This window comes from Eptatretus burgeri, chromosome 5, assembly GCF_056783735.1.
Source record: "Eptatretus burgeri isolate ZD-2024b chromosome 5, Ebu_testis_v1, whole genome shotgun sequence".
In the NCBI taxonomy this organism is placed as follows: domain Eukaryota; kingdom Metazoa; phylum Chordata; class Myxini; order Myxiniformes; family Myxinidae; genus Eptatretus; species Eptatretus burgeri.
Window position 1 is genome coordinate 98988094 of NC_140965.1, and position 27779 is coordinate 99015872.

General features: G+C 43.2%; 1 protein-coding gene across 10 annotated transcripts in view; it reads left to right on the forward strand.

Moving 5' to 3' along the window:
* The window catches only part of LOC147027036 (calcium-activated potassium channel subunit alpha-1-like), a 278274-nt gene that overhangs the window by 226230 nt on the left and 24265 nt on the right, over positions 1–27779 (forward strand). For all 10 annotated transcript variants that reach the window (XM_085883106.1, XM_085883110.1, XM_085883114.1 and 7 more), the window contains 6 exons: positions 9248–9380; positions 10204–10428; positions 10610–10802; positions 23042–23146; positions 24246–24376; positions 27419–27613. In XM_085883106.1, the coding sequence (XP_085739232.1) occupies positions 9248–9380; positions 10204–10428; positions 10610–10802; positions 23042–23146; positions 24246–24376; positions 27419–27613 (982 nt within the window). The remainder of the gene's footprint in view (positions 1–9247; positions 9381–10203; positions 10429–10609; positions 10803–23041; positions 23147–24245; positions 24377–27418; positions 27614–27779) is intronic.

Genomic DNA, 27779 nt, shown 5'->3' on the forward strand with positions numbered 1-27779 from the left:
AGAAACAAATTGCGGACCATTATCAGAAACCAAAACTTCAGGTACTCCTTTGTTTGCAAAGATTGACCGCAGTTTTTCAACTGTGTTTTCTGCCGTTGTGGATGGCATGATAACAACCTCTGGCCACTTGAAGAATGCATCAACTACAACCAAGAGCATCTTGTCCCTAAATGGACCAGCAAAATCTACATGAATTATTTGCCATGGCTTGTCTGGAACAGGCCATATGCACGACACCCGCTGTGGATTGTCGGCATCTGACTGGCATGTAGGGCATTGCCTAATCATATGCTCAATGTCCTTGTCCAGACCAGGCCACCACAAGAAACTACGTGCTAGAATTTTGGTTTTAACAACACCGAGATGACTGACATGCAGCTCATTGAAACAATGTTGTCTGAACTTCAAAGGAATCACCGTTCTCATGCCCCACATAATACAACCTTGAGCTAAAGACAGCTCCCTAGAATTTAGACGCAAACGGTTGATACTCAGGTGTTGAAGGCAGGTCATTCCAATTTCCAGTGGAGATCGCCTGTATGACACAGGTGAGAACAGGATCGTGGGCTGATTCAATAGCCACATGCTTAGCCGTGACTGGCCCGCACTGGATTTGGCTCAGTGTAAACACATCAACATGATCAGATTATTCAGACGAAGATGGGTCCCCCTTGCAAGGCAAGCGAGAGAGAGTCACAGTTGGCATGTTTTTCGGTTCCACGGAACTGGATATCATAGCTGTAGGCAGCAAGGAACAAACACCATCGTTGTATTCGTGCCGCCGCCGCAACTGGGATACCTCGCTTTGGTTCCATGAGGAATTGGATTGGTTTGTGATCAGTCTGCAAGGTGAAATGATGGCCAAGCAGGTACTGATGAAACTTTCTCACTCCCCAGACGAGGTTGAGAGCCTCCCTCTCGATTTGAGCATATTTCTGCTCTGCTGCCGACAGGGTGCGAGATGCAAAACAAACAGGGCGTTCAGAACCATCGTCCATTTTGTGTGATAGCACTGCTCCAATGCCATATGCAGAGCTGTCGCATGCCAAAATGAGTGGACGTTTAGGTTCGTAGTGAATGAGAACCGTATCCTCTGTGAGTAGCAGCTTGACATGATCGAAAGCTGCTTGTTAGTCAGATCTCCATGCCCAGCATTCCTGCTTTCTGAGTAGCTGCATTAACGGGGCCAACTCAGAGCTCAGGTTGCTCACGAATATCTGGTAGTACTGTGCCATACCAATGAATGAGTGAAGCTGAATCTAGTCTTGTGGCGGTGGCATGTGCTGAATCGCCTCCACCTTCCGTGGGCCTTTCAATAGCCCCACCGGTGTGATGATGTGCCCAAGGTACTCCAACCGTTGTTTGAAGAAAGCAGACTTGTCCCTATTCAAGTGGAACCCGCAAGCCTCCAACTTGGTTCGCACTTTGTCAATGTTATTGAGGTGCTCCTCAGCCATTTTTCCTGCAATGAGTACGTCATCCAGGTAGATTTGAGTGGGAAGATCTACACAAACCTGATCCATCGCTTTCTGCCACAGAGTGGGGGCTGAAGCAATCCCAAAACATAGCCGGGTGTACCGATAGAGACCTTGACATGTGTTGGCCATTAAAAGGTCACGACTCCCGGGGTCCATTTCCAGATGAAAATATGCATCCTGCAGGTTGAGTTTCGTTTAAAAATTACTCCCTGCCAATCGTGCATATATCTCATCGATTGATGGAAGTCGGTACTGCTCGATACTAAGACCTGGGTTGACCATAACCTTGAAGTCCCCGCACAATCGAACATCACCATTCCGCTTCAGCACCGTGATGACTGAAATGGCCCAGTCGGAGTATGGCACCCCTTCAATTACTCCACAGGCCTCAAGTCTATCTAACTCAGCTTTCACCTTGTCGCACAGGGCACATGGAACTGGCCTCGGTTTACAAAACCGAGGAGCAACACCCTCCTTCATAAAGAGCTTGGCCTGTATATCCTTGAGTTTCTCAAGCTCATTGGAAAACAAACCTCGATGCTTTTGAAGGATCTCCTCAAACTAATGCTCCAATCGACTTGGTATGGTTTGCACAAGGTGAATGGCTGATCATTCCAGCTTGATATGAGTCAGCCAGTCATGACCGAGAAGGGATGGCCCACTTCCCCGAACCACAAACAACTTGAGAGCGGCATCTTGGCCCTGATAGGTCACGGATACATCTGCCACCGCAATCGGCTTTATTTTCTCATTGGTGTAGGTGTATAGTGTGAGATCTGAACCGATGAGCTTCAGACTGTTCAGCTTACAAGAGGTCTGTTTGCCTATGATGGAGACTGCTGCCCCAGTATCAACTTGGAACGTGATAGGCGTATTGTTAACCTCCACTTCTACTGTCCTTGATCGAGCTTTTGAAGATCCACCTGAATATAGACTCAGCATTGGTTGAATATCTCGAACCGGGTCATCATCATCATTGTCCATGACATGTATGGTGGTTGATGCCCCTCGACAGACGCGTTTCAGATGGCCCACCTTCTGACAATTCAAACACATGCTATCCTTATAGGGACACACACAACGGAGGTGTCGACCTCCACACCCCCAACATGCCTGCGTGTTTACCTTGCCACCCGATTGGAAGTGTTGTGGTTGTGGCCCGCGATTCATATCGAAGGTTGCTCGTGGGGTCCGAGGTGAACGGGATATCTTGTTGATCCCCATGTCACTTCCCATGGTCCGACCGGCGATGTTTCGTACATCTTTGTGGGACTGTTCGACAGCCGATGCAGTTTAGACCGCATTGACGAACGTAGTGTCCTTGAACTTGATGCGAAGTGTCACCGACACCATCTTCTGATCTTATGCCCCCAGCAATAAATCTATCTTTGAGCCGAGCTGGATGCTCATCTGGCGTGAATTTGCAGGCAACGGACATGAAGTGAATGCGAGGGAAAAACCTTCGGAGTATAAGTATATAAGTATATTACTTCAAAGCTATAGGAGCATACATTTCAAGCAGTGCGAACTATGCAAACTACAGAAGCATACATTGCAAGCAGTGAGGATTATTTTGAGTTATAGAAGCATGGTAGGGTGCTATCGAGGGATGCCGATAATCCCCTTTACAGATCGAGTCGGCGAGGGAGTTTTATCCGTCGACCTCTCCGGGAGTAAATGGTGGTTTCACTTGAGGGAGGCTTCCGATCCTCTTGGGGAGCCTCAACTCGTGCCGGGGATGACTCCTCGATCGCTCTCAGGTGGAATGCGGTAGCTCCGTCGCCACCATTCTCGGGTGGAGTTCCTGGGGGGGGGAAACACCTGGGGAGGGAATGTCAGAGGGAGGAGTACCAGATGGAGGAGTACCTGCGGGAGCCAGATGGCGAACCGACACAGTGGTCTCCCTGCCATCAGGAAGTCTAACATGAACATACTCAGGATTAGCATCGATGAGTTCGACCTTTTCCACCATTGGTTCATACTTGCTTTGTCGTACCGGGCACTTCATGAACACTGTTCCCGGATAGGTTAGCCAGTTGGGCACCGATTGGCCATCAGTATAGCGTCGTTGGTGAGTAAGCATTCTTTCGTGTGGTGTAGCATTGATGGACGTACAGAGCAAAGAGCGTATGGAATTCAGGGTGTCGAGAAGGGTAACCTCCCACCGCTCGGGCCCCAGTCCTCTCGATTTCAGCACCAGGGTTACGGCTTTCCAAATGACTCCATTATACCGTTCCACCTGCGCATTACCCTGTGGGTTGTAACCCGTCGTTCGACTAGTTGCTATGCCGTGTTCATATAGGAACTGTTTGAGCTCGGCCGACATGAAACACGGTCCTCTGTCCGAATGTATGTACGAAGGTTTCCCAACCATGGCAAAGAGGTCAGACAGACATTTCACGACAGTGCCTGAGGTCATATCCGAGCACGGGAATGCAAACAGGAACCTTGAGTATTCATCAACAACCTTGAGTATGTATCTGTTGTCTGTCTCAGTCGGCAGGGGCCCTTTGAAGTCGATATTTAGTCTCTCGAAGGGTGAAGTGGCCTTGATCAACCTGCCAGAAGCCGCGCCATAGAATCTGGGTTTTAGTTCAGCACAAACAGGGCATGAAGCATTCATTTGTTTAATATCTTCGATAGAATAGGGAAGGTTTTGTCTGCGCACGAAATGTGCCATTCTGGTTACCCCTGGATGGCACAGAGTCCCATGAAGGTCTTGCAAAGCCCGACCGATTGTCGCCGAACAGTAGACCCTAGAGAAGGTGTCTGCAGCAGGGTTTTCCCTCCCGGGCCGATAAACAATGTCGTAACTATAACAGGATAGGTCTATCCGCCATCTCATTATTTTCTCGTTCTTAATTTTCCCGTTATTTTTCCCATCAAACATGAAGGCAACGGATCGCTGGTCCGTGACGAGTGTGAAGTGGTTGCCCAGTAAATAATGTCTCCATTTACGTAGGGCTTCGACAATAGCGTACGCTTCCTTCTCTATTGCTGAGTGTCTCTGCTCGCTTCCAGAGAGAGTTCTCAAGAAGAACGCGACGGGTCGTCCGGACTGATTGAGCGTCGCGGCGATCGCGTGATCGGAAGCGTCCGTTTCCACCATGAACGGCACCGAGCTGTCGATCGATAGTACCACGGAATTACTGATATCATCTTTGAGGCTGTGGAAAGCTTTTACAATAGCGGCATCTGGCGGGAAGTTTTTGCAATGCACTCGGGGATGTATTTTCTCGGAGAATTGGGGAATCCATCTAGCGTAGTAAGCGAACATTCCGATCACTCGACACAATGTCTGCAGGTCATGAGGTGGGGGTAGCTCACGGAGTGGGCGCAATCGTTCAGGATCGGGCTTAATCGTGCCGTCGGCTATTGTGTAGCCGAGAAGATCAATTGACTTTGCCGAGAATACGCATTCGTCGTAGTTGAGAGTCAGATTATATTTTCTAGCAATGCTCAAGAATCTGTCCAGATTCATATCATGTTCCCCCCGATCCTTACCGCACACCGTGACATTGTCCATGTAAACAAAAGTGTCTTTGAGGTTTTCATCTGAGATGATGTCGTCCATAACTCGTTGGAAGCAAGCCACTCCATTAGTGACACCGAACGGAATCCTCCTAAATTGATAGAGGCATCTACCTGCCTCGAACGCGGTGTAAGGTTTGTCTTCCTCTCGAATGGGAATTTGATGATAGGCGCTTCACAAATCGATGGTGCTGAATATTTTGTAATTGGCCACGCGTTCGACCATCTCGTCTATGCGCGGCAAAGGGTAGGCATCGAGATGGGTGAAGCGATTGACCGTTTGAGAGTAATCGACAACCATTCGTTTCTTATGGTTCTGGTTGGTGGTCACCAATACCTGCGCGCGCCATGGCGAATCGCTCGGTTCTATAATACCTTCTTCCAGTAATCACTTGGTTTCAAAAGTGATGAAGTTCATATCGGCAGTGGTATATCGTCGCGATTTGATCGCTATCGGTTTACAGTCCGGCGACAAGTTAGCAAACAGCAGGGGGGACGATATCTCTGCGGTGGTCAGAGCATTTAGAATTAGACGAGGTTTGTTTCCTCCAAAGGGTATTTCGACGCTCGTGTGCTGCTTGAGGACATTATGACCCAGAATTACGTCTGCGCATAAATCACGAAGCACCAGTACCCTTACATCCCGATGCGTGTACCCTTTTACGTCCAATTCAACATTGCAGTACCCTCGTACGCTGGACTGTAGTGATGTGGCGGCCATGCATACCGTATTGTCTGTCGGGTGGATCTTCCATTTCTTGCCCTTCGCTAGTGAGCTGTTGACGAAACTTTCAGAGCTACCGGTATCAATCAGAGCCTCAGCCATATGCCCGTCAATTCATACGTTGATGATAACTTTGGATAGATTCCCCGGTGAAGCTGCTGTTACTTTCTTTTGTGAGTAGAGAGCCGCAGAAGTGGGTTTATTTCTTCTAAGAGTAGATTTGCATACCCTGGCATAATGCCCTTTCTTGTCACAGTTCATGCATGTGGCATCCCTGGTGGGGAATTTGTTACGGGGGTGTCTTTTGTACCCACAAAAGAAACATTTACCAACCGAAGTAGTTGCTGAGGAGTTTGACGAGGTCTGGGTATCCGATTCCTCGGGTTTATCTCCATCCTCAGTGTCGGAGGTGTCCCGGGGGGTTCTTTGAGTTTCCGCCGTAGCAGCGTTCATTAGCAACACCGGTGTCCCATATGATTCAGATTGCTGCTGAGCCGTATCCATAGCTCGGGCCTGGTCAGCTACCATTTCAAGAGTGGGTTGTGCTTTTTCCAGTAAGCGTTGCCGAATGGGGGCTGACCTGAGCCCCTGGATGAACGCCTCTCGGGTCGCTTCATCTCGATGTTCCTCGGCAGTTACAGCCCGGAAATTGCAGTCTTTGCCCAACTGCCTCAGAGCTTGCAGGAACTGATCGATTGTCTCACCGGCTTCTTGCCTGCGTGTGTTGAGAAGGTGTCGTATGTATACCTCGTTCTTGCGCTTCACGTAGAGCGCCCGCAGCACGTCGATCGCTGCGTCGTTGGTGTCACACTCCAAGAAGAGCCTGAATACACTGGGCGAGACATGGTTTACAAGTGCGGCCAGTTTGTCGGCTCCCTCTTCAATGATGGTCAGATAGTGTGAGAAGGAACGGTACCAATGGGACCACTTCATTTCCGAGTCAGTAGCGTTGGGGTCTGCATCGAACCTCTCCGGCTTGTAGATCTTGTCCATAGTCGGTTGAGGCGGCCGAAGGAATCAAGTGAATTAATTGAAGTGAATGCAAGGGAAAAACCTTCAGAGTATAAGGCTTTATTTCACTTGATTGAAGCTGGCTCTACAGACACATAAAGGAATACATGTGCAGCAAGGAATACATGTGCAGTCGATCACCGCAAAATAAATCAGCAATTAGCCAGCATAAGCATGGAGTCCGGTATACTCTCAATTATCACCATTCAACGAGCACCGAGTGAACCACCGCCGTAAATGCCATTGCCCCAGGGACAATCCCACCGACCGCGCGGCATCACGGTTTTATCTGTCCCGTGTGCGAGCTGCGCGACATGTGATCGCGCGTCACTTCATCCTTTATTTCATCACAGGACAGATGTTTCAATCTTGCCACAAAATTGGCCACGCGCTCTCCCGAGTTCCTCGTCAGATTATCAAATTCATATAATACCTCGCTAACTGAAGCGATTTTTCAGGCTTCGTATGTTCTTTCATCTTCTGAACGATGGAGTGAAATGTCAAAATGTCGTCTTTCGGCTTGTTGGGCGCAACCAAGTCACATAAGAGCCGGTAGTTGTCCAACGACAGCGAAGAAAGAAGAATGGCCTTCTTCGTGATTTCCTCGCCCATATCATCTATATATTATTAAAACTCTCATCTTGTATGTATGTATGTTCCCGAAATACAGCCAAAACAGTACACGATAGCGCAAAAATTTTCGGCCCACCTTACTCATCTTTCTCCTGTGGTGTGCAGTTTCAAGTTTCGTTCAAATCGGGCAACGAAAAAATTATTAAAAAGTCAATTCTCGATTCAGTCAAGTCCTCCAGGAAAATTTGATCAATGCAAACAACCTCAGTGGTATAGTTTGCGGGAGCTATCTTTTTTTTTTCTTGAAATGATTTATTTAAAAATCTCAAACATTTAGTAAAGAGTCAACAAAGAATGATTTATTTTTCAGCATAAAATAAACATCACTATTTTGATCTCATACTTCCGTGTTCTTTAATAAATTAAATTGTGTTTTGAAGATTATGTACAATAATTTCTCCGACTTTCTTTTCTCCGTTATTTTTCACATTGACGCGCAATATCAAGTTTCGTTCAAATCGAGCAATGAAAAAAATTATTTAAAAATCAATTCCCCATTCAGTCAAGTACTCTTCGGGAGTATTTGATCAATGCAAACAACCTCAGCGGGATAGTTTGCTGGAGCTGTCTGGTTTTTTTTCTTAATTTTTTTGGAATTTTTTTTTTTTTATCAACCGCTGTCACAACAGGAACCCAACGGGTTCACGGGTCGTCTAGTTTGAAATAAAACTCCAATTGTTCAGCAAACAGTTCAAAGTCGTCGCCACTGAATGCCGGAACTTTACCGTGAATACTGACTCGATTGTCAGACATCCTCGTCGCCAACTGTGGTGTTCACCGACAATACGAGAAGAAAACACTCAGCCAGGAGCACAAGCAGGTATAGTATGAACTCTTTATTCCTGGAAACATAAGCACACAGGAACACCGCCCAGCAGGCGGAGCATAATATCAAACACCCAATCACGTGACTCCAAATATCTGATCCACATCAGCACAACCAGCACTGTGAACAAACTACAAATTCATGCTATAACCTACACGGGGCACTGCATCAGTGGCACAGCCACGCCCCCAACAAATTATATAACTGGCAGCCACGTGCTGCGTTCAAAAGGAAAGGAAAGTTTGTAAAGAGGAAAAAAAAATAATAATACAATCTGGCTCTTGCGTGCCAACAAATATGCCGTTCCAAGAAACCTGTGAATGACTGTCCGAAGTTAATTTTTTTAACATATAATTCAGACATTCCACCAAAAAGATAATATGTGTTTAGACCATTAACATATTTTATTTGCATTGAAATTTAAATATGGCTTTGAGAAGAAATATTTACAAATTATTATCTTCATTATTTGAGTCTTTTTTTTTTAAAAAAGGGCTTCACCATCCTGAACCTACCTTCAAAGTCAATCGAGTTGCCTTTGAATTTTTCATTGAATTATACATTTTAAAAAGATCTCACATCATCATTGCTGGCTATTTGAGGGGAAGCTCGTAAACTGTCATTTGCACACCCTTTAGCTTCGCTTTTTCCCATTTCAGTTCTGGTTTTTTTTGTCCCTTTCCTTATTTAATTTTTTTCACTACGCTTAACCTTTTACCGTCCCCTTATTAAAGCTTTTTCTTTTTTATTTGTCTCCTACCGGTTTCACCAGAGGGGACGACAGGTTTCCTGTCCATCTGCCCATCCGTCCGTCCCACCTGGGGGTTTTCTGACTTTTTTCCCCCATACCCTATAACATGTTCAACTGAAACTTTGTACATGGCTTTATTATGATAAGTTACAGAACAAATTCAAGTTTCAGGGTGGTTTGTCAATTTTTCACAGAGTTATTCCCTTTTTGGACTTAGAAAATATCATATTGTGGTCGTGGACATGTATTGCAAAGCAATTCTCACTCTTGTTCTGTCTTTTCCCCTACTTCAGGCATGAACTCTCTCTTGGGGTGGGAGTGGGGACTCCAGGTGCTGCTGAAGATGTTAATGGTGGAGTGAAACGATATGATACAACTGGAATGTTTCACTGGTGCCCAGCCAGAGACATCGAAACAGTAATTCTGGTGGGTCCTGAAGTTGAGATGAGGAATTGGTATCAGGTGCCTGCAAGTAATAATGCCCAGCGGGGAATACTTGTACTTGTTCACAACTTAAAAGGTAGATGTTGCGAGCAGACTTAAGCATTCGATATTCGCTGGTAAGTGGCTAAATGTAGTCTTCAACAAAATTCAAATGAATCGGTAAATGTGGGTAACAAGGCTCACCTAACGTTCAGGACTAGCATAGAAAGAAGATGTGATGATGGACCAATGCCAGTGTGTTAAATGCATTGTCTTGTGAAGCATGAAGATTGTGTCAAGATGGAATCTGATGACGACCCATTTGTTTGTCCGTAGTGTGTGAGCTAATGGTTGGCATAGGGTATGCTGTAAGACTTGTGACTAGCAGCTTGACATGGTTCAGTGCATTGTATTTGTTTCAATGTTGTATACAGCTTACAACTGGTGATTCTGTATGTCTGAATTGCAAATGTTCAAAGTGTGCCAATTGTTACTCCAACCCTTTGGATGTTAAAAGCTACATTGCAATTAGTTCAATCATTGATTAAGCATCGGTGAAGCGTCTTAATGCTCTGTACTTATAAATATCGAAACTGATGTTCTGATGGTTCTCTTTGCAAGGTTTCACTTTTGTAAAAGAGTATACTTTTCTGATGAGAAAGGATTTTGTCTTTTACAACTGAGCCTTATTACCTGCAAGGACCTTATACCAATAAAGTAAGAGTAAGACAAACTCTTATCTTATGATAGTGCAGCTATAACTCAGTGTGATAGCAAATATAATTTGTTGTTCTGATGTCGCTCTCCTTACTTATTCATGTCCCAGACACGAGGTGAAGCTGCCATGTCGATGTTGAGTGGCCACGTGGTGGTGTGTGTGTTCGGGGATGCTCACTCAGCTCTGATCGGCTTGCGAAACCTCGTCATGCCTCTGCGTGCCAGCAATTTGCACGGTCACCAACTTAAGCCCATTGTCTTTCTTGGCTCTCTGGACTACATCGGCAGGGAATGGGATACTCTCGCAAACTTCCCACGGCTTTCCATCCTCCCTGTTAGTAGAAGCGATAACAGTACCGTACATAATAACGCAGTTCTTACAGCCCTCATCAATAATTATTAACACAATTGAATTTACCAAGTTTATGAATATCTATCCCAAATCCTTTTTTTGACTATCATAGATATCTAATTACAAACTTTATGAATATCTAAAAGATATGTTACTTTTTCAGGGTTCGCTATTAAGTCGTGCAGATCTACGTGCTGTGAACATCAATGTTTGTTCCATGTGTGTCATCCTGTCTGCAAGTCCTTGTGGAATAGAGGACCCATCACTGCAGGACAAGGAAAGTCTTCTTGCTTCGCTCAATATCAAATCGATGATATTTCCAGATTCAATCTCTCTTCTGCAGGCCACATCACAAGGTTAGCAGTTACTCTTTTCCCTTTCATCAATGCTAGCATCGGTTTTGTGACGTACATGCAAATACCCACTCCTAGAGGTTTCTACACTTACTGACCCCCAAACCCTTCATGCACACAACTCCCCATCACGTACTGCAGTGCATGCACATGTTTTTGTCTGCCTGTTCACCTACACTACACCTTCAGTCTTTTAGCCCGCATCCCTTTTCCACAAGCCATGACCACTACAGAGCAATAAATAAATAATCCAGCACCTCGCCTTTCTTTCAGCATAACCTCAGTTATTAAATTTTTAAATCTGGATATGTCATGCACTGCATATGTCATGATGACATGACCAGACATTTGAGAGACTTCACCTTGTCCAATCAGTTGTTTTGGAAATAAAGGTAGGTTCATTTAATGTTATGCCTGGTGTTAGCTTTATGGTTAGGGTGGTGGTCCTGGAATCCTAGGGTCCTGAGTTCAAATCCCTCTTTTTTCGTTGAATTAATACCAGGTGGGGTTGACTCAGCCTGTCATCCTTCCTCGGTCGGCAAATTGAGTACCAGCTTGCTGGGATAATTGAGCCATTCGAGTATCCTGCGTCGGAGTGGCGACTCGTCCAGGATTGTGCCCGATAGCCCAGGAGACTGCTTTGGCAGCACCAACACTCTGAACGGAGTATGGTCCCAATGGATGGATGGATTTAATGTTCCTTCCAAAAAGACTGAAATTTGCCTTGATTGAAAAAAGTGTTCCAAGTGTCAAATCAGACAGAATCTGATCCTTTCCAGGTCATCAGAGAAGGAATTCACCATCAGTACGGTATGGGATTGTACAGTAGAATGTGGCATCAACTGCAAAGATGAAAAGAGAGCTTTCCAGAGCATCGGAGATGTTATTAATGTATATGATGAACAGGACTGGTAGTGGGGCAACTTAGCTAAATATAGCATAACAATTGTGCATTTTGTGAGGAAAGCACCAAATTTGGCACACTAGTAGCCTATCATATTATGAACAGATTTGGATATTGGGCCATCTCAAAATTTTTGATTGCAGTGGAAAATGGCTGCCACAGCCATCAGCGGCTGAATTTGAGATGGCCCAATATCCAAATCTGTTCATAATATGTTAGGCTACTAGTGTGCCAAATTTGGTGCTTTCCTCATAAAATGCACAATTGTTATGCTAAGTTGCCCCACTATGGGCCAAAGACACTATCTTAGGCCAGTCCAGCCTCTACAGGCACACATCACAGCCAGGATAGAGTGTTGGGTGGATAACAACATGTTCTCTTGGAGTGAAAATAAGCCAGTCCAAATGTGGAGGAAACCCGAACCAGATTCTCTCAATGGTCTTTTTTGTTTCATCATTGTTTACGGCCTGCTTAACAGAGTGGGCTTAACCTACGGTTGTTGGTCCATGTTCTATCCTTTTTAAATGCTGAGCATCAACCAAGAAAGTGCTGCACGTACCATTTTAAAGCCTTTGGTATGACTCGGCCGAGGTTCACCCCCTGAATTCCCTGATTCAGAGTTGACGTTCTAATTATTACACCACCGAGTCCACATTTTGAAACTTATCTCAAAGGAAACATGTGTTTTGGTGATTGGCTATCCTCGAGCAGCTCATAAACCACAAGTGGTTCTTGAGACAACTCTGTGGTTCACTGTTGATGTAGTTAACAATCTTGATGGATTAATGGATTTAACATTGACTTCAAAATCACATTTACATTGAAATTGCAAATCTTATCTCCAATCACCTCCAAAACATTAAAAAAGCCGCTTGTATCTTGACAGCAACACAGCAGAAATGGCCGTGTCCTTACGCCTCATTTGGATTATTGCAACTCTTTCCTTGTCGGCCTGCCGTGGTGTTTTATCAGATATTTCCTCATACTCCAGGGTTCCACAGTTCGAACGATTCCGTGAACAAACAAGACCTAACAAAGCTCCGATTCTCGTGGAATTGCACTTGCTTCTGCTTTGCCAACAGATAGATTTTATGTTGATTTTAACAAACAAATCATTAAACTCTTTTGCCCCCTTAATATAGCACCAGCTGGTCATCGCTGTATTTCTCCACACTCACGTAAACCTTCTGACCAGTTCTCCCACGTGTTTGAAAACTTACTTTGATTGTGTTGTCTTCCATCTCATTTCTCTTTTGGAGAAATTAAGAACTTAACTTTTTAAAGTAGCCTTTCTCAAGGTTTTATCTTTTCTTTACCTTGTTTTCTTCTCTTAATCTTCTGTGATGTGTAATAATTTGATACATCTTGTTGTGAAAGGGCTGTGGAAATAGCCCCCTGCCCCCCCCCCCCAGTCTACGTTCTAAACAATCCTCTTGACTCTTGAGGAAGTTCAGTCATTCAAACTATTGGTTCTCACAATCAGCCATGATCTTTCTTGGGCAAACCACATTTCAAAGTTAGCCTTCAAAGTCAGCCGCCGACTTGGCATCCTCCGTCATACAAGGTACTTAATTGGCACACCTGAACTCCTCTCCACATCCAAGGCCTTCATCCACAGCTTGATGGAATACTGCTACCCGCTTTGGGCTGGCTCCCTACCTCACACCTTGCGCTGCTTGATGCCGGGGAAACCAAGGCGTTAAAGATTATTGAAATCTCCCATTATGACACTGAGTCTATGGGTCTATCACTTTCCCATTGCAGACAGGTTGATGGTACCTCTGTGTTCTACAGCCTCCTTTCTGCTATTGCTCCCTCTGCTATTTTCGTGCTCCCTGCAGAATGCACAAGGTCCACCATCAATCCCAAAATCCAGGATCAGTGTACCTCCACTCAGTTGTTCCTTTTTTTTTTTCCTGCCTGCGGAACCAACTTCCACATTCTCTTCAATCTACTTCTCCTCTCCCGGACTTCAAGACAGCTCTGTTTACCACCATCCAGGATCATCCCCAATCCAAACCCATAATATTTTCTATCCTCGTTAACCCCTCCCCCCCCCCCGAATACCAAGCTCTCCCATTTCTGAATTTCCAGAGTTCCCCTCTGTTTCCATCCTGTCCACCCCATGCATCCTTTCCTGACCCCCATTCCTGCCGACACCCATTGTTTGTCCAAGTCTTCTTCTATTTTGTCCTTCAACCCTGTGGTTGGTGTCCCCCTCCCCTCTCCTGTTCCTTTTGTCCTGTTGCATCTTGATCCATTCAGTGTTCTAGCTCCTCAACAAGCCTCGACTCTGCATACAAATACAAAAAACAAACAAATAGCAGTACATTCAAAGTACACAGCCTCCATGCCAAATAAATAAATAAATAACAAATCCTCCAGCACGCGACATCGCCGGGCGCCTTTGGCACCCGGCGATGCCACCTTGCAGCACACGAAGACGGAATTGGGAGCAAGCGGTGTAAATAATTGATTGATTTATTGCATAAATAAAATAAATAAATAATTTTCGTCAAGTAATTAATTTCTTAATCAATTGCCTGCAAGCATACCTAAACCACCACTTTCATCTGAATCAATGGCTTTTTGAAAATTAAGTAATTAATCGACAAATGAAATAATTAATTGATTAATCAGTAAATTAAAAATGCCCTTTATAGCCAAATAACTTGGTCACTGTCATGTCCAAATGTCAGCTTCCAAGCTCAAAATGTGCCTGAGATATTGTCAGCATGAGATATAAAATAAATAAGTCATTAATAAATTGATAATAATTAAGTAATTAATCAATTAATTCCATCCATCCATCCATCCATCCATCCATTGGGACCATACTCTGTGCAGAGCGTTGGTGTTGCCTAAGCATTCTCCTTGACTATTGGACACAATCCTGGACTGGTCGCCACTCTGACACAGTATACCAGCAAGATGGCACTCATTTTGCCGACCTTGGAAGGCTGACAGGCAGAGTCAACCCCACCTGGTATTAATTCAACAGCTGAGTGGGATTTGAACTCAGGATCCTTGGATCCCAAACCCACCACTCTCACCATTAAGCCAACAACCAGGCATTAATCAATTAATTGATTAATCAAAAAATTAAAAATATCATTTTTGCCAAAGCACATCTTCACTTTTGTCCCCAAATTTCAGCTTCCTAGTTCAAAGGATGGCTGAGATATCGCCTGACCAAACAAACAAACAAATGAAATTGCTCGTTGAGCAAGGAGTTGCCTGAATAACTTTGTCATATCTCAATGATCTCTGAAAAAAGCAAAAACCTGGAAATCAATTTGCTTCTTATAAGTCGATAGTGCTCCTGTTTAATGAGTTATAGCACTTAGTTTGGTCATGATCATAACTTGGAAGTCAATCGGACTTGAAATGGCGTTTTTATCGCAATTTGAAAGTTTTGACCCGACCCCCCTGACATTCGACACCCGACCGCTCAGAAGGGTGTTGGTGTGACACCTCAATGAGACATATGGTTGGATACAGTATTGGAAGATGCACATTTTGGATTTGGTTTGAAGTCGATACGACCATTTTAGTGGATGTTATTGCGAAAATAAGAATTTCAGTTTTTGGGTGACCTTGACCTTGACCTTTGACTTAGATTCACCAAAAACGACAAGTGTCTAAGTTGGACGATGGCCGACGTCTGTACCCAGTTTGGTCATGATCGCTGAAACGGTGTTGCTGCTACAGGGTAAACAAACACACAAACAAACAGACAGACAGACACACAGAATGACACACACAACCAACCAACATAATTGCCGAAATCCGAAGGATTCCGGCAATTAACAAACAAGAAGATGTCGTCGTGCAGAGTTGGACACTTGCAAAATCCATAAAACAAATTTGCCCTCAAAATAATTGGTGGTTGAATTCAATGACCAAATATGTAAATCCTCTTCAAATTTCAAGTCAATCAGATTATAATAATTGACAATTTTACAAATTTGGCCTTCGTTGACCTTTTGGCCTATGTTGACTTCAAAAATAATTGGTGGTTGAATTCAGTGACCTGAAATATATATCCTCTTCAAATTTCAAGTTAATCAGATGAAAATTGAGGATTTTAGAAATCTCACCGAAGTTGTTGACCTTTCGCCTATGTTGAGCATTTGGCCAATTTTGACCTCAAAAATAATTTGTGGTTGAATTCATAAGCTGCTATGAAAATACTGTTGAAATTTCTAGTCAATTGGATTAAAATTTAGGATTTTAGAAATTCGACAAATTTGCTGACCTTTGGCCTATGTTGACCTTTTGACCTAAAAAAACAATATGCTTCTTGCTTATGCTAAACTCTACCACGTGGTGAAGTTTCATGAAAAGATCGGTTTAAAATTGTGACCTGTAAGTGATTGATAGACAGAGACACAGACAGACAGATGGAATAACAAAGTTGACTGACCCAATATACTTGAAAAATCTTCGATTTTGCAAGTAACAAACAAACAAGAAAGAAAACGAAGTAATAACTGAGTAATCCCTTAGTCCGGTGCCTGGCGATGACGTCATGCATCACCCTGATATGGAATTGGGAAGGAGCGGTGCACAAAAATAACATGCATTACACTTTACAAAGTTGATGAATATCTTACTCAAATCCTTTTTTGAATACCCAAGATATCTAATTACAAACTTTATGGATATCCATTAGCGAGACTGATATCTAATTTCAAACTTTATGAATATCTATTAGCTAAACTGATATCTAATTACAAACAATGAGAACTATCTTCACATGCAGCAAACCACATCATTGTATCCCGTTTCATTTTTTTTTATTACGGTTTGAATTTGGAACAGTAATTTGTTGACACCCTGCTGTGCTCCAATATAAAACTCTTTCTAACTACTCACTAACTCGCTGACTGATATTAAAGATCGGGACCTTCTGGGTGACGTAGAAAGTTGAAATTTTGTGCGCCAATGGACATCGAAGCCAGTATACCAGAAAAAAAAAATCACAGAATCGTCGGATAATATCCATAAATGAAAAAAAATGCAGGTGAGTGACCCTAGACAACGGGGAAGCACGGTAATTTTGTTTTGTGTGCCGATGGACATCAAAGCAAATACACCAGGAAAAATTACAGAACCATCGGAAAGCATCCGTAAATGAAAATATAAATAAATGAAAAAAAAGAAAGAAAATAAATAAATGAAAAATCAAATGCAGTTGAGTGACCCGATTCAATGGGGAAACGCGTTTCATATGCTTATACAATGTGTGAACACACTCTGCCAGTATATTGTTATGTTTGTGGGGTAGATGGAGGAACTTCATAGCAAAGGTATGATTGTATAGTGGAGCATGCATGGTCCATGGACGAGGAGGAGACATCCCAATGTAAGTTACGTAGGGAAAACTGTCCGCTTAATATTGTCATGTGTCACCACATGGAGGGTAGTGCTGTGTTAATTAGGTAGGGTTTAAGGCTAATTTCTCCCAGTGTGATTGCCTCTGTCACCTTTTCCTACATTTTTGCATTTACAAGCCAGCAATAAAATAATTACATTCTTATAACAACAACAACAACAACAACAACAACAACAACAACAACAACAACAACCCATTTCTATATCCCCCGCCAACTTCGTTGGTTGGCGGGAGATAAAAACAAAGGTTAACCTCAATTATTTTTTAATACCCAACTTGTTTCCATGGAAAGTGACAGAAATTTTTTTGGGGAAAATCTCTAAATATCAAAAGGCACCAGTTCACCACTTGCTTGATATGTGTACCAAATTTCGTAAATATATCTTGAGGGGATTTGTAGTTAAGCTCCGGAAACGAAATGTAACGGACGGACGGATGGAACCCATTTCTATATCCCTCACCAACTTCGTTGGTTGGCGGGAAATAATAACAGAGCCAAACATTCCGAGCAAGCAAGAAGCCCCGCATTCCCGGCTTCATACCAGTGAGTCATGCCCCCGAGGCTGATGATTGGTCAGGGTGGCGTAAGAAGGTGCAAGAGAGACAAGAGGGCATCATCGGAGAGTAGATAGTTGGTGTGGGAACGCGGTTGAGACAGAGGGTCTCGTTTTTGCTCTCCTCTCGGCATGACAAAATAGCAGCGTGATTCTCGTTGTTCGTGCTGGTGTGAATTCGTTCAGGTGCTGAAGCACGATGCTAGCCATTGACTTTTGCTGGGTCGTGAAGGGTGTACATTTCTGAGAAGAGAAGAAGAGCGCGCCTCGTGATCTAATCTCGGGGCCTCAGAAATCGTCCCGTCGTATGGTCAAGGAGAAAGGCAGCCCCCATTTGTGGCGAGTGGACCTGGTGTAAGAGAGGAGTGAGGTCAGCATATTCATTAGTGAGAAGAATGGTACGAAGGTTTGTGGGCCCTTAATGAAGGAACACCCTCCGTGCGAAGTACCTCACTTCTGTGGCCGCAAAGAGGGGCTTGGCGCCATTTTGTGAGCTTCCTGCGCAGCGACTACACGGCTCGATCACCAAGCTCCTAAAAGATCATCTCTGGATACACAGCTAAGTGCCAGAATAAAGGGAGGATTTTTGATTTATTTCCATTATAAATATTCGATTTATGTTCATTAAACCTTCATTTGTAAGATCTATTGTGTTTGTTTATTGGTTGTGGGTTTGAGTATAAACCCTTGTGTTTCCATCCTGGTGAATGCCTCTAGGAAGTGCTTCACCGCCACACGTACTGTGCGCACCATGATCTTTTTTATTTTATTTTATTTTGAAAACACTGTCGAGGCTCGAATGAGAGCGAACACAGAGAACGTACAATAAGTGGAGCAGGAGACAAGAGGGGCGGCAGAAGGAAGGAAAAACAGTGGGGAACAGAGACATGAGGAGATCTGTGGAAGAGAGAGGGATTGGGCGGGGTACACGGGGTAAACAAGATGGACACTCCAGGGACTTTCAGGTCCTGACACGACAGGGACGTTCAAGAAGGAAAGGGAATTTGAAGGAGGTGGGTTTGGGGTGGATTAACGGGGGTACAAAAGATCAAGGATTTTGGATGGGGGAAGACAAGAGATGGTGGTGAACAGCTGTTTTGAAGACCTGGAGGGAAGAGTAGCTTTGGAGAGCATGTCAGAGTTTGTTCCAAAGGCAGGAAAAAAGGAATGAAAGAGTGAAGTGATTCTTGATTTTGGTAGTTTTACCAGAAGGGGGTTGCTGGCAGACCTTGAGCACCCTGCGGAAATATGGCGGGGGGGTGGGGGGACATATCTCAGACAGAGCGGGGGCAGGGGGGGGACGAGGCCAGAGAAGAGACGGTAGAAAACAGAATGACCACCAACCTGCCTGCAGTGAAAGAGTGAGAGACCCAAAGACTCGGCCTCATCGCAGGAGATACAAATGATCCTAAATGCTTTGGTTTCCACAGCGTGAAGGTGAGAAAGGTGAGAGGTGGGAGCACCAGCCCAGATTGAAGAGCAGTCCTCCATCAGGCTGTGGATGAAAGCTTTGTATTTGGTCAGGAGCTCAAGTGTGCCAAGAAACGACTTTGTACGACGAAGGATGCACAATCGGCGACTGACTTTGGAGGTCAGCTTGGAAATGTGGCTTTCCCAGGAAAGATCATGGCAGATAGTAAGACTCAGAAGCTTGAATGAGATGACTTCTCCAAGATGATTGTTCATAAACTATATGGGTGCGGGGGGGGGGGGGGGGTTCCAGACGGTCCTTTCGGAGAGACATAGTGAGTGTGAGATTTGTCAGGGTTGAAAGACATGTTCCATGTGTTGCACCAGCTTGTGATTTTATCCAAATCTGCAGAGAGTGAAGAGGCTGCTGCTTGCCGATCTGAGGGATGACAGATGGTACGGCATAGGGTGGAGTCATCAGCAAAGAGATAAATGGGATTTTTCGTTATATATATATATATATATATATATATATATATATATATATATATATATATATATATATATATATATATATATATATATATATATATATATATATATATATATATGTCATTGATATATCACATATTTTACATTATATATATATATATATATATATATATATATATATATATATATATATATATATATATATATATATATATATATATATAATCAGAGAGATCATTGATGAAAACCAGAAAAGAACAGGACCCAGAAGACTGCCTTGAGGAACTCCAGCCTTGACAGAAAGAGGGGATGAGAGAACTCCATTAAGGGCCACACATTGGCTGCGAGAAATTGGGAGAAATACTAGGGAGTAAGAGACGTCTTGAGGGAGGAAAGTTTCTGTCAAGCAGATTATGTCTGATTTGTCAGTGACAACCTGTATGGAAAGATCTGTTAGGTGTGAGCACACACTTTGGGACAACACCACACGTTATGAAACACCACACACTTTGGGACACCAGAGGAGGACCTGATACTGAAGCAGAAGACAGTGAAGAGGTGCCAAGAGCAGAGGTAGGATGAGGGGCAAGTAAGGATAGGGGACAACAGGTGACGGGTTCGGAGGTAGAATTAAGAAGATGGGGTGAATTGGCACTGAAGTTGGAAAAGAAGGATGATTGATGGAACATGAACAAGGTTTTCCAACTGGGATTTTAACTTTTTTAAGTCAGAGATGTGATTAAAGACATTACGTGAGGGATGCAGTAAAGGCGAATTAAGAGAATGCAGAAAAGAAATGTTGTTACTGTGGGAAGTTTAATACATGGGATGAAGGAAAGGTCGAATTGAAAACAAACAGAGTGGTGAATTAAGATACAATGCAGAGAACCACACGTGTGAACGAGGAAGTTGTAACATTTTAAGAGATCATTTTTTATGTTTTTGATAAAGATTACGGAAGACAAGAAAAAGGAAAGGTTGAAGAAAAATCGTGTCGTTGTTGGTGAATTTAGATCGAAAAACGCAGAAGGAGGCTGGTAGTTCAATGAAAGTTGCTGAAAGAAGAAGAGGGGGTAGAGAAACGTGGTTACAGGAGGTGTAATGTGAGAGGTTGAAATATATTTTTTCAAAAATATGATTAGTATTGGGGCAACTTGGCTAAATATAGCATAACAATTCTGCATTTTGTGAGGAAAGCACCAAATTTGGCACACTAGTAGCCTATCATATTGTTGCGGTTGTGGAAATTCGCAAACCACCATCCAGGTCCCGTAGGTGAGATATCTCTGTAAGTACATGTGTAGTTAGCCCCAAACCCGTTGTTTAGAGGGAATAAATGTGATTCATTCAGGCTGCGACGCTTTGAGATAGCCGTTTTTCTGTTCTATCTTTATTTTGAACCAACCACGCTCCAACCATCACACAACAACATCAACGCCAACAGCCACGATCTTTACCTTCACAAGTCACTCCCGCAAACATCGCATCACCGCCATTCCAAACGGCACCATGGCCATGGCCTTTTCTTTTGCTTTTGAGTAAATGTGTGTCGGCGCCGTCTGTGAAGTAAAACTGTTTAAGTGTTGCCGTGTGCTCGCGTAGTCGGTAGTATCTCTGCGTCATTGTTTCTTTTGTAGCATTTGATATATGTGCATTCTGTTTGGCTGTATATGTGTGCTCTCCGTGTTCCGCGGAATAAATGTGCATCATGTTGAACTGTTTTCCCGTTTCGCTTCGTCTTTTCTTTAATTGAATCTCCATCTTGCTTCACGTAAAGGGTTGGTAGTGGGCTTAATACGCCCGATAATTAATCAGAACCGTCGAGGGCGACGATAACACTACTCGGTTATCCCAATAGTACGGAACAGATCGCTTAAGCGGCCCGTGTCCGGAGTCGACCTGTGGCGAAGTGCGATCGCCCGGTCTACCCTCTGCGTGGGTACTTAGGTAGGTCGAGTTTAGCGAACAACCCTATCTCACGCGGGTGGCCGATTGGCACGATTGTGGTGGGGTCGAAAGACCCACCCGTGACTAGCTCCTGGCGGTAGTTCCAAAGAGGGTCACGACTGAATTGTCCATTCTGGTGGGCGACGCGGTCGCAATTTGAGTTATGTGGCCGATCGCATGCTGGGCGGACCGAAATTCGCAACAATATTATGAACAGATTTGGATATTGGGCCATCTCAAATTCAGCCGCTGATGGCTGTGGCAGCCATTTTCCACTGCAATCAAAAATTTTGCGATGGCCCAATATCCAAATCTGTTCGTAATATGATAGGCTACTCGTGTGCCAAATTTGGTGCTTTCCTCACAAAATGCACAATTGTTATGCTAAGTTGCCCCACTATAAGTAAGAATAGGAAAAGGAAAGGTTGAAGAAAAAATCGTTTAGGTGTATGGTGAATGTGGGTTGGCAAAAGTAGTAGATGGTAGATCGGCAGAAGGAGGAGGAAGAAGGGTCAGTACAGTAAGTCACGTGGCTACGTGGGGAATAAGGAGGGAAAAGGGTTTTTTTGTTGTTATATTTTTTTATATTTTGAGACATGAAACAGAGGGTGTAGTTGAGAGGAATAGAAGGAGGGTGGAGGGAAAAGTGGAGAAAATAAAAACTGATGGAAATAAGTAGGAAATACAATAAACATGATCGTGCACACAAACGGGAAGAAGATCGTGCCTCGAGGAAACTCGATATGAAAAAGACGATGAAAATTCCACAATTTGCACAAGTTTTAACACAAGACCGAACTATAAACACAGTAAACACAGAGATAACAAAATGACAGTAAAAACGCAACAAAAACGACTGGAAAATTTATCTTTGAGAAAGTCGGCAGAGACCCTGAAGAAGAACTGCCACCGTAATCTCCAAGGATTTGGGTTGTTCGCCTCCAAGGGAAATCATTCAGTTATCCGTCCAGGTCGGTGTTAACCGCCCGTCCACGACAACTGGATCGGGAGGGATTATTAACCAAACCCCTGGACATGACGTGTGTATGTATGTGTGTGTGTGTGTATATATGTATATATATATATATATATATATATATATATATATATATATATATATATATATATATATATATATACATATATATACATATATATATGTATATGTATATATATATATGTATGTATATGTATATATATATATATATATATATGTATATATATATATATATATATATATATATATATATATATATATATACATATACATATATATATATATATACATATACATATACATATATATATATATATATATATATATATATATATATATCATTTTCAACACACGCATCCACAATCCTTATCATACGTTTTTTTTGGCACGTCTTACATTATTGTGAGCATCTTAGTCTTAAAACTCTTCCAAGCACTCCATGTACATAATACATAGATGACAGAAAGTTGTTCCCCCCCCTCCCCCTATTATTTGGATATTCATCTTTTTCACACTTGTCTGCTGTGTACATCGTTTCAGGTTTCACTCCCCCAGGTGCAAGTCCTGACTCGAGTCCAGTGCACGGCTTGGCCCGGCCACCCTCAGTCAGTAGTGGAGCTGCTGTGCCAATGATCACTGAACTGGGTGAGGCGCATAGTTAATGGGAATGGTGCTACATGTCAGTTGCCATGACAAATTGATAACTGCAAGTTTTTGGCATCTTATCTGGCTTCAGTGTGTTGTGTCAATGTTGTTTCCATGATATATTTTTTAAGTCGAGGTAAAACAAGCAAAGGTATGTGAAGTGTTGTCAGATGAGGCCAAATACGATAAACTGCGATTTCTACCATCCACTGATGAATTAAAGCAAATGGGAAAAGTGGCCGAATGTTTTTGCTTAATTTTATTCCCTGAATGATAGGAGCACCCTCTGATGCAAGACCCTACCTGAAAAACATCATGGTGCCAGTATGTAGTTTTCCTTCTTTATCAGGAATCAAACCTAGAGGAGATGACTCAAAGGCAAGAAGCTGAGCATCACATAAACCAAATGTGAAGACATTGCAACAAAATATGGCAAAGAAATGTCCTTTTGGCACATTGAATGTAATTTTGCAGAATGATTGTTGATGGGATGAGAGAGGGAGTGTAAGTTTTCAAGTTAAGTTTTCGGATGATATTAAACTATGCTTTTCTTCAATAGTCATTCCAAAAACTGGATCCTGACAGGTGTATATACTTTCTCTGAACCATTCACGTTGTAATATTATTTTGACCATTATTAATGCGAACACGTTTGAACTCTATAACCGATTAATAAAAAAAACTATACGTTGTTTTTGTTCATGTTCTTTGCAATTGTGTGTGCTAGTTCTGGATCCTCCATGTGATGTTTGGCTTGTAAGTACTAAAATGTTCGTGCAAGTGTATCTTGAGAGAAGTTGTGAGTAATATGAAATCGTTTCATTTTGCACCAAACACTTCACCACATCATACATAACTGCGTCTATTTATCGTCTTGTTCGGAAGTCGTTTGAGTGCTGTCTGCTTAGATGTGTGTCAGGCAATGCATGAGATGTCTGACTATTCTGTAATACCCAATTTTTATCCACAGGATTTATGAAACAGATTGTTGTGTCTTGGCTTCAAGGCACAGACAGGTTGATGAGCCTGTTTTGTTTTGGGGAGAAGTTTTGGATTTATGGTGCTTTCTGATAACTCTAACTGCCAATGTTTCTCTCAGTGAACGACTCGAATGTGCAGTTTCTGGACCAGGATGATGATGATGACCCTGACACAGAGCTCTACCTGACACAGCCATTTGCCTGTGGCTCAGCATTTGCCGTCAGCGTTCTGGACTCGCTCATGAGTGCTGTAAATGTTCCATCAGAATACCACCTGATCAGCACCATATCACAATTCACTCTTGAATGTCAGATAATCATCATGTTTGTTTGTTTCTTTGTTTATTTATTCATTCATTAATTCATTCCCTACAAGAGCAAGGCCAATGGAAGAGCAAGATTGAATTGACAGTGCGGAAACAGGGCAACAATTGGGCACAACCGACAAGGATATAAACAAACAGGAAAGGGGGAGAGTGAGAGAGAGGGGGGGTGAGAGATAATGAGAGAGAACGAGAACACTAAAGGCCCGGTCACACCTTGACGTTTTAGCCAACGTATGCCGATTTTTTGATTTTTTTTCTAAAACGCTGGCACACGTTGAATACGTTATGGGTAAGTTTTGATAACATTGAGAGCACGCTGAAAAACACTGCCATACGTCGTTGTACGTTGGCTTTAAACGTTGTACTTTTTGGTTGTCCTCAAATTTTTTCATGCTTGAAATTTCACGATGTATGCCGGCGTATGACTCACATGTTCCGCTACGCTGGCCACAAGTTGTATGCACGGTCTGCGATCGTTGACAGACGTCAACACATGCTACTTGTAAGTTAACCATAAGTTGAGACACGCCGAGGTAATGTTTAGCGTACCCGAAACTTATTTCTAACCTATGATTAAGGTGTTGTTGGCACGTTACGCGATCGTTGCCACACATCGACAGACGTTACTTTTAAGTTACTCATAGGCTGAAAGACGTCGGTATAATGGATCGTCCTTGCGTCAGCGTCCACAGCGACGGCCAAGACACTTATTTGCAGCATTCTTCAAACTTTTCTTCGGCATGACGAGGATGTTCACACTTCGATGTCTAGCTTGGCTATGATTCCAATTGTCCATCGGCAGCGTCTATTTAAAATAGTCGAGTTTGAGCGTTTTAACACGTTCTGAAGAAACGCTTCAAATTTCCAAACCCCAGCGTCAAAAAACAAAGGCGAGTGACAGCAATTTAAATCGTTCATTGTAAACAATGAAAATAGCTGAGTGGTACCGTTTAAAAGTCGTTGAGTGTAAAAAAAATCCAATTGTTGAGCGCAAGCGTCTACTTTCAATAGTGGAGATGCAGCCATTTAAATCGTTGAGTGGCAGCCTATGAATAGCAAACCCTACGTCACCGGCAAAGATAAAATGCCGCACGATATGGATAAGTTTGGCTATCGTTGGGCATAGTTTGTGAACGCCGGCTACACGATAATTATTCGTTGGTATATCGTATCTATAAGTAATCAAAGCGCTCTATGCACATTATTAGTTCATTGTGCATTTGTCCAACCCGTTATGAATAGACCTAAATCGTAAAAACAAGCTATAGCTCATTGTTGAAAAAGGCCCATAAAAAATTAGCCGCGAAGAACTTCGAACAATGGTGAAAAGATGTCTCCGACCCGTGGACACGCGGACGCAAGGACGATCCATCATAACCCACACCCTCCCCCTCACACTCACCTACTACTGCCAACATGAACAAACTACTACTAATACTAATACTGATACTGATACTGTTACTGCTGACATGGACATCGACTCAAAAAGGACTCGAAAACACTGTTGGGTTCCCCTTTTATGAACACCATTTTTATATACCAATTCCCAAAACCGCTGGGAACATGTCTTTATATGGCAGTTGTAAGCTAGAAACACGTTAATTTTTTTTTTTTTTGTCGACCGGAAGACGTCATTGGAATACGTCTACATACGTCGATGTGTGTTGGGACTACGTAAAGAATTGGTTCAAAGCACGTCAAACATAAGTTAGAAATAAGTTTCGCGTAAAAAAGACATTACCGCGACGTGTTTCGACTTATGAGTAGTTTATAAGTAGCCTTTGTGGATGTGTGTAAGCGTCCGCATATCGTGTGTAAAACTTATCCCCATCGCATGCGGAACGTGTGTCATACGCCGAGTACGTCGTAAAATTTTGAACATGTTTAAAATTTCTTGACGTACTCTACTTACTACGACGTATGATAGCGTACTTTAGTGTTGTACTCACGTATACCAAACTTACTCATACCGTATTTGACGTGCCCCAACGTTTTAGACACATTTTTCTTAGGTCGGCATACGCTGGCAAGATCGCCAAGGTGTGACCGCGATGTTGACACTTCCATTTCTACGGCAGTTATGATTCAAATCGTTGTGCGTCAGCCTTTTAATAGGCTACGTCACGACATCGTCGGCGATGCGTGCAACGCGCTATGCCTAAGTTAGACTATCGTTAGGCATCGGTTGTGTAGGCCGACAACAGGTTCAGCATTCGTTGGTATAAGTTATCTATAACACAACGAAACGTTCTGTGTCCGTTACCAATGCGTTATACATAAGACCAAGTCGCTATGAATACGTCCGAATCTTTAAAAAAAAACATCAAAAGTTCAACGTAAGCCAGCGTTTTACATACATTTTAATACGTTGCCATCGCTGGCTAAAACGTCAAGGTGTGACTGGGCCTTAAAATCAGCAAGTAAGAGGGTTGGGTTAGGAAGGCTTAATTGGGGTAATAAAGATCATGGGTCAGGATGAGGGATGACATTACGTGGCGATGCACTGTCTGCTTGAAACCCTGGAAGGGAAGATTGAGAAAGGTGGATTTTAGAAGTTTAACCAGAGGGTGGTACTGGAAAAATGTGAGATCTTGTAGTTTCCAGGGAGGGACAGAGGACTGAGAGCGCAAAATGAGCAATGTTGGAGAATAGACTTTCACAGAAACCACCCTGGCCAAAAAATTAGAACAACCCCACATAATTTGGACAGTATGAGCTGATCTCATAGGACATGTGTCATCCTCCTACTTTTGAATTGCATTTGAAAGCAAGTCATATATTGCAGAGGAACAAATATTCAGGTACAAAGTTGAGGTAGTATTCCACTTGAATTGGTGTCCATATAGAATCGGGCCAGACATCATGCCATGTCGTCTTCATTACAATGTTAGCTGGCATCATTAAATCGCTGTTATACCTTTGCTACCACTGTTAAACAGTACACTTTCCTTTTCCACTTCTCTTAGACCTATTTCAATGACAACACATTGACTTTGATTCGCACTCTGGTCACCGGTGGCGCTACTCCAGAACTCGAAGGTCTTCTGGCTGAGGAAGCTGCACTGCCAGGGGGTTACAGTTCACCAGAATCCCTTCGTAGGAGAGATCGCTGTCGTGTGGCACAACTGGCCTTGTCTGATGGGCCATTTGCTGATCTTGGGGTGAGTTAGGGAGTCTGTTTAAGGATATTGTCGTGTCGTTGCCGATTAACACCGACACTGGATGGATGGACCAAAACTGGGTTTTACTCCCCTGAATTGCGTTTGAAGAATGGCGGCTTTGTGCGCGTGGAATCCAAGAAGCACATGAGGCTCTTAACTCTTTTAA